This window comes from Hipposideros armiger, unplaced genomic scaffold, assembly GCF_001890085.2.
Source record: "Hipposideros armiger isolate ML-2016 unplaced genomic scaffold, ASM189008v1 scaffold_80, whole genome shotgun sequence".
NCBI classification, from domain to species: Eukaryota; Metazoa; Chordata; class Mammalia; order Chiroptera; family Hipposideridae; genus Hipposideros; species Hipposideros armiger.
Window position 1 is genome coordinate 1,754,610 of NW_017731430.1, and position 19,355 is coordinate 1,773,964.

Below are 19,355 nucleotides of genomic sequence, written 5' to 3' on the forward strand. Positions count from 1 at the left end.
GCCTCTGTACGATCCCTCCTCCCCTGCTTGCAAAGGAGTTCCAAAATCCTTGAACAAGTTAAAAACCCACAAACACGTAAAGCCAAGAGCCAAAGCATCACTGTTTAATGATGGAATTTGCAGGTTATTTAAAATGTGATTTCATGTTAAAACTGTCAAGTTAATAAGTGACTTCCATATTCAAGTAAATAATGTTTATATTCTTTGAAAAAAATGTCTAGTGCCAAAAGTTAACTGTTCAAGTATAAAGTATACATTTTTGGTCACCATGTAGATGCAAAAAACATCCGACAGATAAAAAGTATAAAAATGGAAATTTTAGTAAGCCTGCCCAGAATTATATAATCCTTTTAAATAAGGGAGAGAGAAGGCATGGAAGGAAATCAACACTCATTATGTGCTTACTAGAAAACAGATACTGTGCTAAGTGCTTTACATAAAACTGAAATCAATTTAATGCTTCTTACAGTCCCTTACCAAGTAATTACAAGCCTACGAGTATATATTCAAACATCAAAGGAATTCAACACAAACTCTGAGAGTCCTGAACTGATTCCATTTTTTTCTTCTGGGTACATGCTAAGACTATCACATTCATCATACACTCATACACACACACACACACACACACACACCCAAAGGCTCAGGATCCTATTATTTAAATTATTCCCAGAAAGTAACTCATGGATACCATTCCCTCACTGATATATTCTTTACAAGAGGCTAGTTTTGATGATCCAAAAATTCAGTTCTCATAAGCATGCTTTGATAACAGTTTGTTGCTCATTTCATTATACATCAAAAGATGAGCTGCTAGTATAAAGAATAAATTACGAAAATCTATATATGTAAGCTTATTTGGCTTCTAGTGGTTATGAGGAAGAGAAATGGGGTTAGAAATGAGATAGATCTGACTCCACTGAGGACCTCACTTCAATAGATCTTCACCGGCTGGCTGTTTTGTTTTACTGATTTCTAGTAAAATGGTCACTTCAGTGAAAATAGATGCTTTTCAGGAGAGGTGGAAGGAAGTTAAAGAAAAATGTCTATGCTTCCAATGCACTACAGCTAATCATACACCTTTGAAAAAAGAAGTAAACTGAAGTGGATTTTTAATCATCTGATAACACTATAATTAGAATGCAATTGTGAGCAATTTTATTCTTACATTTTTGAAATTTCTATTTGTGACTTTAATAAAATATTAAAAATTCTAATGACTCGGCACAAGGTGAGCAATGCTTTGTGCAATGTTAAATGAAAACAGCAGTACAAACTCTCATATTATAGATGAAATCTATCATCCATATCTACTTTCCATGGAAGATGAAGGACACTGGAAGGTACAATGCATGAAAAAAATCTCAACAGAGATGCCATTTGTAGTTGACTTAGAATTTTGATGTAAGTCACCATGAAATGAGCATTTAGAGCATCATTCTTTGCATTAAAGTAAGACAGAGGAACATCCTGAATTTTAAATAGTTTCACCAGTTGCTCTTTAAGGAATAAAAGCTAGCAATTCATTAAAATCCTGATTTATCTTCATAATAGCAATAGATGGAAGTCATGAATATTATTTGATGTGGTTGAAATGAAGACGTCTTGACAGAAATGTAACACAAGTATAGCTAACTCTTCCCTGAAAGGGCATAGAATTATTGTACATCCAAGTTTACTAAATAATTAGCCTCAGTCTTGAAAACCATAGAAAGCACAGCTCTCAGATCATTATATCAAAAGGACAAGAAAGCTTTCAAATGCTTATAATCTGTATTTTGAACAAGGATCATACAGTGGACTTTGCAATGCTTTATGTAAAGACTACGTGTGAACTCAATCTATTTTAATTAATAAAACCGAGTAAATTTTTAATGTAAACAAATTATAATTAAAAATTCCTGTTTACCTGAAAAGAAATAGAACTATGAAAACAGTTGAGTTTAGAGTGTAATGAGCTTGTAGACATTTGCTTTTTCTTTTTTGTTTCTTTTATACTATAATAATGTTGCAATAAAAACAACTTAAAAAAAAAAAGAGAGAATGTCCTCACTATGTGAATTAAATGGTACTCCGTCTGCAGTGGCTTAACCACATCAAGGATAGGAGTGCCTGTGTCTTCTATCAGTTCCAGGAAAACAAACACCACAACTTCCTTGTATCCCCCGCAACATTAAACATGGCGTCTTGAGCCCAGACAGACCCAATAAATACCCAGCGAGCTAGTCACTGAACCATCCCGGTGGACACCAAGCATAGTTAACATAAAAGTGCAAACTTACTGTTATTTGTTGGTTCAGGAAACCCAGCCTTTGGACCACTCCATCCTTTGTTTTCCCCTGTCTGAAAAGATTAAATCAGCTATTTAAATCCAGAGAGACAGATTTATTCAAAAAGAAAAAAAATGTTAACTAATTAAGTAAAGTCAAAGGTCTTTCACATTGTTATGCTGCTTATTCTGTCCATCTCTGACCCCAGGGCCACGGACACAGGGTAACTAACTTGAACAGTATTATCTAGCCCTTTTCTACACTGGTATCCGTTTATGTCTCGTGATTTTGTCTGTTCACTTAAATTTATAATTTAAGACGTCAAGAAAACTCCACATTCAGCACAGGTATTGCATACACACGGTCTCTATCTAGGTGGTTAAAACGTAGACAATTCTTAATCAAACAGTAAACAATCATCATCACAAGTGCTAAAGTGACGAAAAGAGCTTCTTGATCACTCCTGAGATCAAATTAACACCAGAAATATTACTATGTTCTGGAATAGTCCCATGACAACGATCAACAAACACTGCTAATGACATACACATACATTAGCGTATACACACAGAGGATTATTTATTTTATTTTTATTTACCAAATCCTCATATAATAGTCACTACATTTCAAGACACTATTCTAAAAGCTGTACAAATATTAACTCATTGAAAGAGATGCCCTTTGGGAGAGAGACGAGTTGCCTAAGGGTCTCAGACTAACATTTTTTAACATGGGAGACGAACATGTTTTCCACTGCTTTTGTGTTACTTGAATCCTTTTAACCATGTACATATCTTGCGTATTTTAAAAAGAAAAAAAGCTTTTTAAATACTGCTTTTGCAAGTCTTTAAAATTACTTTTGCCACACTCGCCAAAGTTCTTCTTGACAAACGAAAAGTACTGAAAGCTTCTCCCATTGGATCTCTGCAGCATATGGCTGCCACCCACTTCCTAAAGTCCTTCTCCATCCCCCATTTTGCCGGTGTTCTTTCCCTTCCTTCTTCCAGTATCCCCCAGGCATGCTATCTGCTGCTGAAATCTTCGCACCTACGCGTCAGAAATGTCTCTGGGGTCCCTCCCCTCTCCTCTCTACCACCACTGCCCCAGTCCAGGCCCTCACTGTCTTCCACCTGAACAATTCTGCCGGCCTCCTGACTGGCCTCCCTGCCTTCAGCCTCTTCCTGCTCAAATCCAGCCACTATGTTACTTACAGGAATGTCTTTTGAAGAATGCAAACCAGATTACGTCACTTCAAGTTCAAATCTTAATAATTCCTCAAGCTCTTTACATCACATAAAACAGTGGTCTCAGCGGGCCGGCCGAGTGGCGTGATGGTTAAGAGCTGGCTTGGGACGCCAGAGGGCCCCAGTTCACATCCCACATATGAGGGCCAGTGACACTGCCCTCTACAGCTAAGATGCTGAACAACAAACAGTTCAACCTGGAGCTGCGCTGCCATGAGTCACCAGCGACGGTGTAGGCTGCAGCCTCTGCTGCAGTGGGTTGCCATGGGCTACCATGTGTGGCCAGCAGCCAGCATGAGCGGCCAGCAGCCGCCATGAGTAGCCGTCCAGAAGCCGGTGACTGATCTGCCTCGCCCAGGAAGAGCGCAATGATGGTGCCAACTTGGGCCAGTGAAGCAACGTCCTCCACAACTGGACTGAAGAACAAAATGACAGCAACTTGTTTGTTCCCCTTTCCCCAATTCCCCAGCGCTGTTCCCATCTCCCAATTCCCCAATAAAAAAAAATCTTTAAAAAAAAACCCAGTGGTCTCAGCTATTCCTGATTTTCCAGATTCATCTTCACGTCTTCTAGGCTCCAGGATACCACAGGTTTTTGTTATATGATTAAAACTCCTCGCCCATAACATTTAATGGCCAGGTCCTTGGCGCAGGGGCCACATTTCAGTCATCTGGTTGTATCTTCAGTTGTACTTGGCATTTAGTGAGTGTAATGGTTGATTTTGTGTGTCAACTTGTCTGGGCTACAGTGACCAGACATTTGGTCAAAGATTATTCTGGGTGTTTCTGTGAGGATGTTTGGGAGAGAGATTTACATTTAAATAACTGAATTCTGAGTAAAGCAGATTGCTCTCTGTAATGTGGGTGAGCTTAATTAGTTGAAGCCGCACTGGAAGAAAAGGATGACCTCCCCTGGAACAAGAGGGAAATCTCCAGCAGATGCCTTTGGACTTGAACTGTGACTCCTCGCTGAGTCTACAGCCCATCAGCCTCCCCCATCAGACTTTGTACCAGCCACGTCTCCACAATGCATGAGCCAGTTCATTAAAGTAGGTCTCTGTGTGTGATGTATACCTATGTATGAATGTATGTATTTATATCTGTGTCTGTGTGTGTGTGTGTGTGTGTGTGTGTGCGCACACACACACACACACACACAGGGTGCCAAAAAAAGTATACACATTTTAAGAAAGGAAAACTGTATTAAAATGGTAATACTCAATATATACTGATAACAAATGATGACTACAAGTCACGTGTGACTTTTGCAATTACAAGAGGTGCTTAAAGTGGTTACCATCAGTGTCCAGACACTTCTGATTACAGCAAACTAGTGCTTGAGCAACATTGACCAAAGAGTCCACTTGTATACATTTTGGCACCCCCAGTATGTCTGTATGTCTGTGTGTGTGTATGAACATGCATGTATGTGTATGTACATGTATGTATATACATGTTGAGCCTGTTGGCTCTAATTCGCTGGAGAACTCTGACTAATAACACAGTAGGTATGCAAAAAATGCTTTCCAAATTAATGAAATTAATGTTGGTTTTTGGTTTTGTTTTGTTTTCACTTAGCTTACAAATAAATGTCTATGAGATTTATTTTGATATATTTTTATAAATCACTCACCAGTTTTAAGTCAATATAAATGTGTTAAGTTAAAACAACATATACACAATATAAGAACTACAGAAACTTGAACACATGTTAGGTGTCATGTTACAAATACTTTTAAAGGAAGAAAAAGCATTGACTACCCAGGTTATAAAAACAGAATTCAAATCTCTAGTGATACTACACAGACAAATAATTTTTTAATCACTCAAAATAATTGCCTACATATTCATAGTTGCCTTAAAAAAAAAGATTGAAATGTTTTTTAATAGATGATTTTGTTTCTATTCTAAACTTCAAAAATGTGTTCCTGTAGAAACAGAAAATATCTCTGAAACAGAATCCTCATATGAGAAAATGGCATGGAAAAAAGCATATTGGTTTTGATAGAAATAATTATTAAGCCTGTCTTATGAATTGCCATATAAATAAAATATTTAATGAAAATGATGTCTACATATATATAGATAAAATGATAATTTAATACTAAATGAAATTAAGCCAGTTCTTGCTATCTTCTCTTGCAACAGAGGCAAGTGTGAATGATGTCATTAGCTGCTGCAGAAGAAATAGGGAACCATGAACACAAGTCTTGGCAGAAAATAAACACCCTCTGAGTTTACCTTTAAATTTAAAGTAAATAGAAAAATTAGTTTATAGAGTGTCTGTCCAATATAGTTCCTGCCCTAAAGGGATAACTCAGGATCTTTATTTTCAGTGTTTTCAGCTGTATTTCAAAAATGAGAGCTAACAACCCCCGTTCTTAAAAAGCACAAATTAAAACTGTGTCTACATGGCAAAACCCGCCAATCAATAAGCTAACAATTATTAAGTGGATATTCTATAAAATATGTACAACCACGGCACAAATTTTTAATATGTGCTAACTGTAAGTTTATCATTAATATTTCATCTTGACCCCATAAAACAGATGTTAATTTATACCTGGAGAATCTATTTCAAACATATAAGGATAGGGTACTGCCTTAGAAAAGTAAACCTGGATGTCACTTTAACACCAATTCAGACATCACTTCGAGTCGAGGCACACTGGAACAGAACTCGCTCATCACTCTCAGGCCCTGACAGAAGAGGACGTGTACATGTAAACCTAACTCTCACCTTGTCCAGCTGGTCTTGAAGACTGGTGGATGCTTTATAACCAAGTTGTAACAGCATTGCTTCCGCAGCATTTTTTTTGGCTATCTTTTTATTAGGTCCTGTTCCAGTAGCAACTTCATTGCCTACCTTGACCTGATGAGAATAAAGTAAGAAATTCATTAGCGTTATTCTGGGAAACAGAAACTCTTTCACACCATCAAGTAACGTGTTCTGCTCTGTAGCACTCAAACATACAAAGTTCAGTCCATGATAAAAACAGCGATTAAGGTAAGATCTATTTATATAACATTATATACAAAGGAATACACACATGGAGAAAAATATGGAAATATGGTCCTCAAAATGTCAGTGGGGGTTATCTCAGGATGACAGGATCTTAGAAGATTTTTACTTCCTTACATATGACTATATCAACTGATTTTTTAAAATAATAAACTCATTATTTATATAAACAGAAAAATAAAACTCATATTGTAACACAGTCTACATTGGTTCTAACTACATTTACTATTCTTTATTTAAATTAGTAAACTGAAAGGGCTGAAATTCATGTTTGTCCCATTTAAAATAATGCCAAGTCTACAAAGGTTTATATTAAATAGTTTCTGAAGAATTAATATGCAAGGGTTAATACAAGATTGTGGTTAAAAACAGACTTCCAAGTCATATTTGGGTATGAAATTCAACTCTACTTCTTCTTGCTACATGAACTGATTCTAATTATTTAAAATCTCTAGCCTCAAGTTTTTTTCATCAGCAAAAGAGGGGTAATACAACTACCTCATAGTGTTGCTATGAAAATTAAATAAGAAAATGTATGTAAACTACAGGGTATAGTTCATCATAATTGCTCAGTAAACAGTAGCTTTTTATCATCAGACTTATTCCACAGTTATCTTTAGCAATGCACACATGTATGTATGTCTATACATGTAGTATTTAAGTATATATCAGTCACTTATATCCACACATACATTTTCTGAGTTGGGTATGCTCTTTTATTTAGAGATGCATGTGCCAAGAGATAATACAGATATAAAAAGAAAATCTGAAAGCAAAAACAGATAAAATTAGAAGAGAAATAGAAAATACACAATTTACAGTAGGATTTGTTTTTATACATTGGTCTCAATGAGTGATTGAAGAAGCAGACAAGAAGATAATCACAACTTTGGAAATTAAAATAATCTAAATAAGTAATCTAAATAATTAATGTATGGGCAAATGGAAAAAATCTTAGCAGAAGTCAGAAAATAGTTTAAATAAATAATAATAGAAATACAATATATCAAATCTTAAAGGATGCAGCTAAAGGAAGGTGTAAAAGAAACAGCCATAAAAGGTTAGAGAAAGGCAGAAAACTAACAAGCTAAACATCAATCTCAATACGTTATTAGCAAAATAAATCCAAGGAAAACAGAAGAATAAAGACAAAGGCAGAAATTAAGGAAACAGAAAACAAAATACAATAGAGACGTTCAAAAAGACAGAAATTATTTCCCTGAAAAGAATAATAAAATGATAAACTAAAGGTAAGACTGATTAAAAAAAGACACAAATAAGAATGAAAACAGAGATTATGATAGCTTCTATAGCATTACAAATAATAAGGAATATTGAGTATTTTAGTGAAATTTTGAAAATTTAGATAACATGGAAAAACTTCTAAAGAATATAATTGCCAAAATGGGCACAAACCAATAACTGTACAGGCCTATTACTACTAAAAAAATTAAAACTATAATTAAAAATCTTTTCCACAAAGGAAACTCCTGAGAGCTTCTCCAGCAAGTTCTACACAATATTTAAGGAAAAATAATGCTCCTCTTACAAAAATTCATCCAAGATTAGAAAAAGAAGCATCAGTCCTTAATTATTCAGTGAAGAATCACTTTCATTCCAAAATCCAACAAGAACAGTATAAGGAAATTTAAGACCACTTTCACTCATAAACATAAATGCTAAAGTTTAAACCATATTAACAGTAAATTGAACAAAGCAATATATAAAAAGTAGAATCATGACTAAGTTAGGTTTACTCCAGAAATGCAGGGTCGGTCTAACATTCAAAATTCAAACAAAATCAATCAATAGAATCTGCTATATTAATAGGCTAAGGAGTGGCTCAGTTGGTTAAGAGCTCACTCAAGAGTTTGAGCTCTGAGCAACAGCGGTTCGAGTCCAGCCTGAGCTGAACAGCCGCTGAGCTGCCAACAGGTAGCAGGATGGCTCAGCTAAAAAAAAAAAAAAAAAAAAAAAAGTCTAAGGAGACAAACCTTATCATCATCCTAATAAATGGAACAAAAGCATTTGCTAAAACTCAACATCCATTCATAATAAAATCTCTTAGCAAAAGAAAAACTCTTAGGGAAAGAAGGGAACTTCCTTGATATGATAAAAGGACATTTCACAAAAACCTACAAGAAACCTCAGCAAACATACTTAATGTTGAAAATTTGAAATTAAAAACAAGACAAGGATATCCTCTATTTTTATTAGTATTTAACATTTTACTACAAATCCTGGATGGACCAATAAGGCAAGAAAAAGAAAAGGTATAAGAATTAGAAGTGTAAATACAAACTCATTATTTGTTGATATGATATTTACATAAGAAATTCAAAAAAATCTTACAATCAATTATAAGAACTTATGAGAGTGTAAGTTCTCTGTATAAAACGTAGTATACAAAAGCCAACTACATTTGTATATTCTGTCAACAATCATGCAGAAAGTGAAAAATATTAAGATACCATTTATATTAAATGAAAATCAATTGCCTGTGATGTTGAAGACCTTTACACTGAAACTAAGCATTATTGAGAAAAATTAAGATAAACCTAAGACATATTTCATGTTCATGTATTGCAGAGTCAATATTACAATGATGTCAATTTTCTTCAAATTGACATATAAATTCAATGAATTCCCATCATAATCCTACACATCTTTTTATAATACTTCACAAACTAATTTCCAAATTTCCATGGAAATGCAAAGTGTTAAGAGCAGCCAAGGTCCGTCTGAGGAAGAAGGAGGCGGGGCCACTTATTCTTCTGGATGTCTAGATTTATGATAAAGTTAACATAAGGGAAAAGACAGATAAATTTGATTGCATTGAAATTAATGACTTTTGTTACTCAAAAAGCATCATTTAAAAAAAGGGGAAAAAAAGAGTCACAACATAAGAGAACATGCTTAACATGCCACATCACTGTAAAAGGCTCACATTCCAGAATGTACTATGGTAGATCCCTATAAATCAATTTTTTTAAAGCCAGTTGAAAAATGAGCAAGAGAGTCGAACAGGCAATCTGTATCTGAAACTTAGGATTTTACCAGATGTCACTGTGCTTTGTTTAAAAAAAAGAAAAGTAGACACTTCAAAAGCTTCATGCCACTTTAATTTCACAGTGACCATATACTGGGTAGTGGCAATAAATGATTGCATGGTTTCCAGTTTCCAACTAAAGCATGATCCCTCTACCGCTGTTTTCCTGTTTTGGCTCTTGTGTGAAATCATAATATTGGCTATTTCACTTGTCTCAGAACATACTCCCATTTGGTATCTATTAGTTGTGTGCCATTTGCCATTTATTCTTGTAACATTATTCAGAGTTCTGTTTGTCTTATTATTTCCATCAATACATTTAAGCTTCAATGAACCAACTGTTTTTAAGGAACTAGGAATATACAACACAGTGGGACGAAAGAACTTAAATATGAACACAACGTGCAAGTTATATGACAAAGAAATTGCGCTCATAACAGAATTTTAGTCAAGGTGATCTAGATGACGTTGTTCTTGTAGTACGTGAAACACTGAAAAATGTATTCATTATGGAATTTCTGTAACAACTATTGCAAATCTTATAGCTCAGGTCTGTGCAATGTTTTTGAAACATGCATTGCTTTTTCTTCTGAAAGCAGAAACCAGCACATCATGACAAATCAGCAGTCATCTATGGACCTCACTCAGGGGCGCTGAGCTAGCGCTGTGCACGGCAGACCCTTGGAGCGGTGTGAGCACGTGCCACCTCCCGTGTCTGTGCTGGCCTGCACTTGACCTGGACACAAACGCCACAGGCACAGTGCGCTCGAGTCCCCGGCTGGAGCCAGCCTCTGCGACCTGTGATTGTTCCCAGTGCTTTGTTTGTTCCCCAGCCTCCCGAGCCCCGGTGTTGTTGCTGGAATGCCTGCCTGCTAGATTCGGCCAGCTCCCTCAGAAGCTTCCTCTACTGCTCTGAGAATCAAAAGACTGGCCAAAGTAAATGGAAGCAAAAGATCACTGGGCAGCAAAAATGTTTCATCATCTTTTCATGTGACATCCCTCATTCAGTTCACGCTCATTCAGTGCTGCTACTGCTGCTACTGCTGCTACATCTACCGGCCGGAGCCCTGTGGCTCCAGGCTCCTGCTCTGGGATAACGCTGCTCCTGTCTTGGTATTCACCTTAGATGTTCGTCTGCTGATGTTCCATCTGACCTATTCTGATACCTTCAAGACTGACTTTTAGAACAGATGCTTCCAGATTCACTGTACCAGTCACCCACCCCTTGCCCCACACAAGTTTTTATAGTTGCATGGGTCAATAGTTTGGGGGCAGCTATCCTAGGCTATTTGTTAGTATTTTTAAAAGACCACCATGCTGAAAGATTTGATTACCTGCTAACAAACACAATGGTCACTCCAAAAAAAAAAAATCACTTCATTGCAAGTATCAAGTATGTATTAAACTTCTTAAGTCATCTATCTTCCTAGAAAGCACACAAGTTTTATAACTATTATAAGATTTTTATATTAAAATGTTAATTTGCAAAGCTCAATTTTGCTATGCAATAAATTTAAGAAGCAAGATTTTTGTCTTTCAATAAATCATTTAAATAAATCCAGTCCTCAAAAAAAAACTAACAAAAAGAGCTCTAAAATAGCATTTACCAAAAACTGAATTCATTACCTTTCACTGAGTCACAAACAAAATTAATGAGTGTTGCCTTAGTATTTTTTAAAATCCTGGACATCTCAATCACAGGTACAAAAACTGACATCATATAACATATAATGATACAATCTGCTGACATGCAATTTAGTTTAGTTATCATTATTTTCTCTTTGAAAAATTAAAATATCCCTCTCTAAAAAAATTAAAAGCTTTAAGAAACTTGCTCTGGAACTAAATACCCAAATAATAGGTTTTCATTTATCTAGTAATCAATACAAGTGACTGCATCCACTGTACAACACACAAACTTTTTTTTTTTTGGTGCTAAATAAATATTAGCATATCATCTCTAGATATTTTACTTCCACATTCAATTATAACAAATAATAACATTGCTGAAGTAGTTTATATGAAAGCCTTTACTTTGATAAAGTTTCTGCAATACGGTAATGAATCCACTGGGGCTTCCAGAAGGGAGAAAAAAACAATATGAATTCAGTGTGAAAACATGTAAAAGCAAAGCCAAATGTTCCTGTTTGACTAGAATGTTTATGAATACCCATAAAATGGAAGCTGGTGTAAGATACTCTAAATTGCTCTTTCAAAAGGGGTACTCAATATACTCTATAGAAAAGGAATTGTTTAATAAGGTCAAAGCCAGTTTTTACTTCTAATACAGGTCTCAAATTTAGGTAATGTTTTTCCTTTCAAGCTTTGGAATTCACAGAGTACCTTCTAGTATTCTTCAAAGCTAAGAACGGAAGATGAAAAAGGGTGCATATATTTTACACAGAGAAAACACTAGAACACTGCTCTGGATCCTAATGACATATAGACAATAACGAGTTTACCAACCGTAGAACTCCCCCCCTTTGTGGACATCTCCATGTAGGTTCCCAAAAGTAGTTTATATGACTACATCGTAAGTTTACATCTCCAACACAAGCCAAACATATCTAGCTGTCAATCAGGTAGGCAGACAGCAAACATACATCAAAGGTTTATTTAGGTACTACTATATATAGGCCACTGTATTGGGTACTATAAGACAAAGAAATGCAGAGATTATAAATTAGGAAGGAAAGTAAAATTGAGATATGCACAAAAAGTACATCATTAGGACAGACCATGTTTGAGTATCAAAATTTCTCCCATATCGTCAGCACTTAATAAATATCTGCTGATTTTAATTAGATTACATTAGAGGTGAACTCCATGGGTTTGATTGGAAAGTTTCTTTGACATGCCAACTATAACAAAAACAGTTTGGGGAACTAAGGATAATTTAAATATAGACTGGGTATTAGATGATTCATTAGAATCACGTCTAATGTGAGAACATATTAAGGAATTTTTTTTGGAGATACAGATTACACATATAGGCTGAAATGACATACAGTTAGAAATTAGCTTTGAAATTCTTCAGTAAAAGAAGCAAGGGAGGGTGGGAGGAAAGAAAAATTGACAGCTGAAGGTAGTGTGGTAAAAAATCTTAACTGTTGTCTGAATGCTGGGCATATTCCCCAATACACTATTGTACCATTCCTTACAGTATACTATTAAACATGTCCACCTTTGGATATGTTTTCAATTGTCATAATAAGAATGAAAGGTTTCTTAAACACTGGGGCTTCAGTTGGCAAGTGAAGACGGACAGGTGGGGAGGGCGTTTGGGGCAGCGTACCCCACTCCTAGTCCAACCCATCTGCCAACACACTAGCAACCACTAAACTTTCTCGGCTACATGACAGCACAATTCAATCTCTCAGCAATTCTGTTTCCCTCAGTCCTCACCCTAGTTAGGGAGACAGCTAGCTTGCCTTTCCTAATTTTCCTGGGAACCCCAAAGATCATGCTCTGGACCCTGTTCCATCTACTACACCCATCCTTCTCAGCTTTGTTTCTAATTCCATCTGTTTCCGAGTCCCAAGAGTTAACAGACTCTGGCTGCAAACTGTAACACAGATAAGTCGGAGACAAGCATCCTACATTCTCTGTGGTAAACAGCCTTTGTGAACTCACAGCGCCTTCTGTCTATTCTAACATGTCCTTGACACTTGAATATCTCAACCAAGTCAGCAGGCGGGCCAGAGAGAATTCATGTGTTTAGTGTAAAAAGTGTAACTTTCTGCTGTTAGTTCCTAGTCGCCTTGTCCCGAATCTCTATTCCAACCTGGGGATTTCTAAATTTTTTTCAATAGTTAAAAAAAAATCTGCTAATGGAAAGGTTAGAAATACCTGCATGACAAATTCCCGACGTCGAGGCATTCCTCTTTCTGAAAGCAAAACGTAATCTGGCTCCTTTTCCTTTTTGGCCTGTTGGATTTGAGCCAGGCGGCTGATGGGGTTCATTCCTTGACCATATTCTGGTCCAGCCTGAAAAATAATTTAAGAAAAAAGTTTCAAAACATGCTTGTAAAACTTGTTACTGAATCCTTAAAGTGGTTCTTCCCTCCTCCCCTACACCCCAAAACTGTGACTGGAGAAGATGAGAGTCAGATAATAAGATTTATAAAGAAAAATCAAACAATGGATCTGAAACTAAGGCTTGTATGGGATTTAAGGCTCGGAGGTATTATTGAGAAGTCGGGCCAACCGTTATGATTTTAAACTCTTCAGTACAGAGCTGCTTCACAACTTCTGTTAATCAAAAAATACCAAAAAAAATAAATAAATAAGACAAGCCATGAACTGGGAAGAGATACTTGCAATACATATAACTAAAAAAGATATATCTAGTATCCAAAATATACTTTTTATAACTCCTAAAAAGCATTAAAAAAATACAATCTAAAAGAAAAATGGGCAACAGACATAAACAGATATTTAACAGACCGAAAAAAAAAATCAATCTCATTAGGACTAGTTAGTCTTTTCAACCAGTGGTACTAGAACAATTGGATATTCATATGCAAGAAAACCCAAAAAACTTCATATTTCACACCATTTACAAAAATCAACTCAAAATACTCATAGACTTAAATATCTAAAATTATAAGACTTCCAGACGAAAACAGGAGAAATATTTGTGACTTAGTTGAGTGACAATTTCTCAGATACAACACCAAAATCACATTTCATAACAATAATAAATTGGACCTCTTCAAAATTAGTAACTTCTGTTCTTTGAAAAGGACAAGTCACAGGTTTGGAGAAAATATTTGCAAACCATATATCTGATAAAGAACTTATAACCAGAATGTAGAAGGACCTCTCAAAATTCATTAATAAATGTATTATTATTTAAAAATGGGCAACCAAAACTTTTTAGGTGGACAAAAGATTTGAACAACATTTCCTCAAGCCTCATGTGCTGCTAAACACATAAAATATGCTCAATACCATTAATCACTGGAGAGATGTGAATTAAAACTACAATGATATACCAAAACACATATGTGAACGACTGAAATTTAAAACTATACACATTGGAAAGGATGCATGGCAACTAGAATTCTTATAAACAACTGATGAGAATGTAAAATGGTATAATCCCTTTGAAAAACAATTAGCAATTTCTTAAAATGTTGTATATCTACTAAATGACCAAGCCATTCCACTCCTAAGTATTTACCCAAGAGAAATACAAGCATATGCCCATGACATTTATACATAAATTTTCAGAGTAGCTTTATTTGTAACAGCTCCAAACTAGAAACATCCCAAATACCCACCAAAGGCTGACTGGGTAAACAAATGGTGGTATAACCATACAGTAGAACACTATTTAGCAATGAAACAGAAGCAACATTTGATACGTGCAACAACGTGGATGAATCTCAAAATGGTTCTGCTGAGTGAAATGAGCCAGCCAAAAGGGGTGGTTGCTAGGGAACTGAGGGCCGGGGGGATTACCAGGTGCACAAGGAAATTTTGGGGAGCAATGGATAAATAGGGTCATTATCTTCATTGTGGTCATGGTTTCACAAGTATATCACATATATTAAAACCTATCAAAGGGAATGCTTTTAAATATGAACAGTTCACTATATGTCAATCATACCTCAAGAAAGCTGTTTTTTAAAACCTAACCAAATACTATTTTTCCGAAAAACCAACAAGTAGTAAAAGTGTAAAGTAAGGACATGTTAAACCCAAAACTAATGGTGGTGGTTACCTATGAGAGGTGGTCAGGCTGTGACAGAGGAGGACATACGGAAAGCTGCGACCTTACTGAGAAATGCTCTGAATTCATATTGGGTGGTGGGTCTCACTTTTAGTGTGCTTTGTAACTTACACACAAGTTCTATCTAAACCTTTTAGAAGGCACTCTCTTTATTTTGAACTTTACATAGGGTAATGTTTATGAATCAAGCTCCTTTTATCTTTTTTTAAGGTTACATATAGCTTTTTCCTTGTACCTTCTAAAACATTTAAAAAACAAACATCTTAGTAAATATTCTTTCTGCATGTGTACTTTCTTCATATATAAGCCCTAGAAACGAAGGTTTACATGGTTGGAACTTTACTTCACCTTGAAAATTTATGCTAAGACAGTTATCAGAGACAATGATAACCACGACATTACAGATGACAGGTTACTCTAAACTTACAGGAAGAGCCGCTGTATAGTCTTAGCTCTTCCTGCTCACTGTTGAGTCTCCGCCATATCTAGTTTGGTGCCGCAGGTGCAGCCTCCAGGTCAGATCCTGCAGGGTCTTTTAAATTGTGTTTACGATTTTGGACTTTATCCAAAGAGCAATAGGAAATTACTAAAAAATTTTAAGCAGAGGCATGACATAACCTGATCGGTGTCTCAAAAGATAAGGCTTGGAAAAAGACCATTTGATGTCAAGAGTGCTTGTAGGAAGGCCAATTAAAAACCCATCTTCAGTAGTTCAGGTGAGAGATGATTGTGAGCTGGACCAGAAGAATAACAGAGAGAGGGAAAGAAATGGACCAACTTAAGAAATGTTAAGTGATGGAATTGATAGGGCTTGGTGGCTGGTTAGATATAAAGGGTAAGAGAGAAGTTAGAAACGACTCCCAGGGTTCTGTTTCGGCAGCTGGGTGGAGGTGCCTGCCACTGTGATAAGGAATGCTGGAGGGGAAAGGAATTTAGAAGGGCACATGACGAGTTTGGACACAGGGTGTGAGGTGTTTATGAAGATGTCCAGTGGGCAGTGTAGAGACAGAGGAGTATTTAGAGGTCATCCATACAAAGACTGACTTGAAGCCCTAGCAGTAGGAAGGGCAGCCTAGGGGGAGAGTGAGATGCAGAAAGACCGGGAGCATCAACACTGCAACAGCTGGGCGGAGGGGAGAAGAGAGAAAAGGAAAATGGCAGCTTCTGATAAAACACTGGTTTGCACTTCTACCTACATACCAAAAAATAAAAATTAAGTACATTATAAAGGAAGTAAAGAAGGACTAATGAGAATAGACAAACACAGACAATAATTTATGAGTCTGAAACTGAGATAAATGAAAAAGGTAAAGGGAAGACTTTGAGTCTGACACTAGAAGTATGCTTACTTCAGGAAGATGTTCGAATAAAGGGACTGCCAATGGCCCGTGGTCTCCATTCCTGATCAATCTGCATCTTTAATAAGAATGGTTTAAGTGCCAAGGGCATTGTTGTTGATACGGATTTCAAAGACAAAGGACCACATGCATAAATCCAAATAAGTAAGGATGGAGTTCTGAGAACACCAAGAATGGCTGGTTTCTTCCCTTGACTGAAATTAACTATGAGCACCCTTGACAATTAAGTTACTCCTTGGTGTCAGCTCTTAGGTTGTCATTCTACAAACCAGTAAGAACAGTCTTGTAATAGCTGTGTCTGGAAAATTTCATCAGAAAGCCTTCTTTGCAGTCTCATCGTATAGAAGAGAACATTGAAAAAGCAGGATATAAACCCAAAGACATCATCAGAGAGTTTTAACTCTACAGAGTAATTTTTTAACTCTATAGAGTAAATGTTAAAATCCAAAAACAGTTTACAAACAACCAACTTCAAGTGGACACTAGGGTCAGAGATGGCTGGACCTGACCCTGACTGTGCTGTGTGACCTTGGGTAAGTTTCCTAAAGCAGGGCATCACCTGAAAAATGGAAATGATAGCTACATCAAAGTGACAAAGGGGATCAAATGAGACAATGTGACCGCTTTATTATTTTAAATAAAACCAAGGCAAATCATCAACAGATATTTTCTCTACTTCTGTCACACATAAGGAACTGTAGACCCTAGATGTGTAAGGAAGTGACAAAAATGCTGCAAACCAAGATACCCTCCAAGCTGATCCATCCATTGGCCCACTATAAGGTGTGATCGTGCTTAATGCTACTGAGATTCCAAGTCATTGTACACATGCTGCTTTCTCAGAATAACCTTACATTTCAGAGGACACCTACAGACTTTATTTTAACATAAGACAGACAAGTAATTCCAAGTGTGATGCACGTGAGGAAAAATGCAGGGGGCTAACCTAATCTTGGGGGAGGGTCAGAGAAGGTTTCCTTGAAAAAGGCAACTTTAAGCTCAGATCTGAATGGTGGCTAGAGAGTTCTGGAATGATATGCTTCTACACTAGAAGTAGTAGCAAATAATTTTGAGAATTCAAAATGTTTCTCCCTTCTCTGGGGTATACTATTTAAACAATAATTTAATTTTTAATGGCTATAATTAAAAATAGCAAGAGTTATATTTATATCCTACTATAAAAATGTACAGGTCTTTTCTAGACTAATGGCTTGTTATTCTTAATTTATTAAGATTAGATTTAGTTTAATAAATTAGATGGAAGTTATTGTGACCAGTTTTGTGCTGCCATTCTAATGTAGAGCACTGTGTTCAGGGATAAGCTACAAATTTTATACATAAAAAGATGTAAGACAATAGACCATGGATATATTCATGTATATATAAAATGCAAACAGACAATTAGATACAAAATAACAATACTTAATATGTATTGAGTACTTATTATTTGTATTATCAATAAATATTATAAATAAATAACAATGACTAATGCATTCTGTGCATTATTTCAGTTAATAGTTATAACAATTCTATAAAGCAAATTCAATTATTATTAATACTTTGTAAAGAAGTAAAGGAAGATTCAGAAGAGTTAGGTAACTTGCTCAGGCCACCTGGAGACACTCTCAAAACTGGCTCCAAAGGTCATGTTCATGATAGCCACATCCTGCTCCGTGTGGTTAGAGCCCAGGAATGAAAGCCAGTCCTCCTCAGAACCATTATGACTCATGATGAGTGGACCTCTCTGGCCTTTATTTTTAGTCTACCTTACATATAATGCAGAATGCTATTTCAGGGAACGCATAACCTACATCTTCTTAGTGAAGCAATGACAGTATTCATTAAAAAACCCCCAAGTATTTATGTAGTTATTTCTATAGTTATTTATTTAGGTAAATAGGTATTCTTAAATAAAGCAAAGGCGCAAAGGTGTAGAACCCACAGAAATGTCATCCATGTTGAATATTCATGGGCATTGTCTTATACTAAGGGCCAATTCAAATCATTCCGCTAACCGTTGCCCTTCTCTTTGATTAAATAGAATTTGATCCAATAGAAGAAAGAGTCACAACATCTTGAAAAGCTGTGTGTTCTTTGGCAAGGTGTGCATGCCTGGACGATGGAAAGAACATAATACCATTTGCCTCATGGGGCTACCAAGAGGACTGGCCGTGGCGGAGCCTGCAGGGCTGGGACAGCCCAGGACACAGAGTGCCTCACAGTCACTAGCTGCTGCAGCTGGCATCAGTGTCCGTATTATTCACATGACAACTGCTCTGCATCCTGTTACCATGTCGCATATCCTAAGAAGTCACTGTTAGGCAGTGTGGCGTGCTGAAACAACGCCACGTTAGGGCTCACAGGAGTTCAGGCTGCTCCACGTGACAGGTGAGCAAAAGTGAGCAAATGCTTTGAACGAGTTTCATGAAACCTTACCTGTAAAATGAGGGGTAACATCATCGACCTTAAATGGTCATGGTGAGAATTATACCAAAGGTGATCATAAACAGGAAGGAGAGTATGTTATAAACCATAAAAACTATAAATATGTAAGGTATTATTTGATGAACAAACACAGGTATACAAGTGTCTAAAAAGCAAAACAAAATTATTACTCATTTATAGTCACATATCCAACCCTGATTCTGGGACTGTGTGTAATCCATCGGTTGAGAC

General features: G+C 36.3%; 1 protein-coding gene across 10 annotated transcripts in view; it reads right to left on the reverse strand.

Moving 5' to 3' along the window:
* The window catches only part of STAU2 (staufen double-stranded RNA binding protein 2), a 233,840-nt gene that overhangs the window by 135,146 nt on the left and 79,339 nt on the right, over positions 1-19,355 (reverse strand). For all 10 annotated transcript variants that reach the window (XM_019643612.1, XM_019643608.1, XM_019643615.1 and 7 more), the window contains 3 exons: positions 13,434-13,571; positions 6,254-6,385; positions 2,283-2,343 (listed from right to left, as the gene is read on the reverse strand). In XM_019643612.1, the coding sequence (XP_019499157.1) occupies positions 2,283-2,343; positions 6,254-6,385; positions 13,434-13,571 (331 nt within the window). The remainder of the gene's footprint in view (positions 1-2,282; positions 2,344-6,253; positions 6,386-13,433; positions 13,572-19,355) is intronic.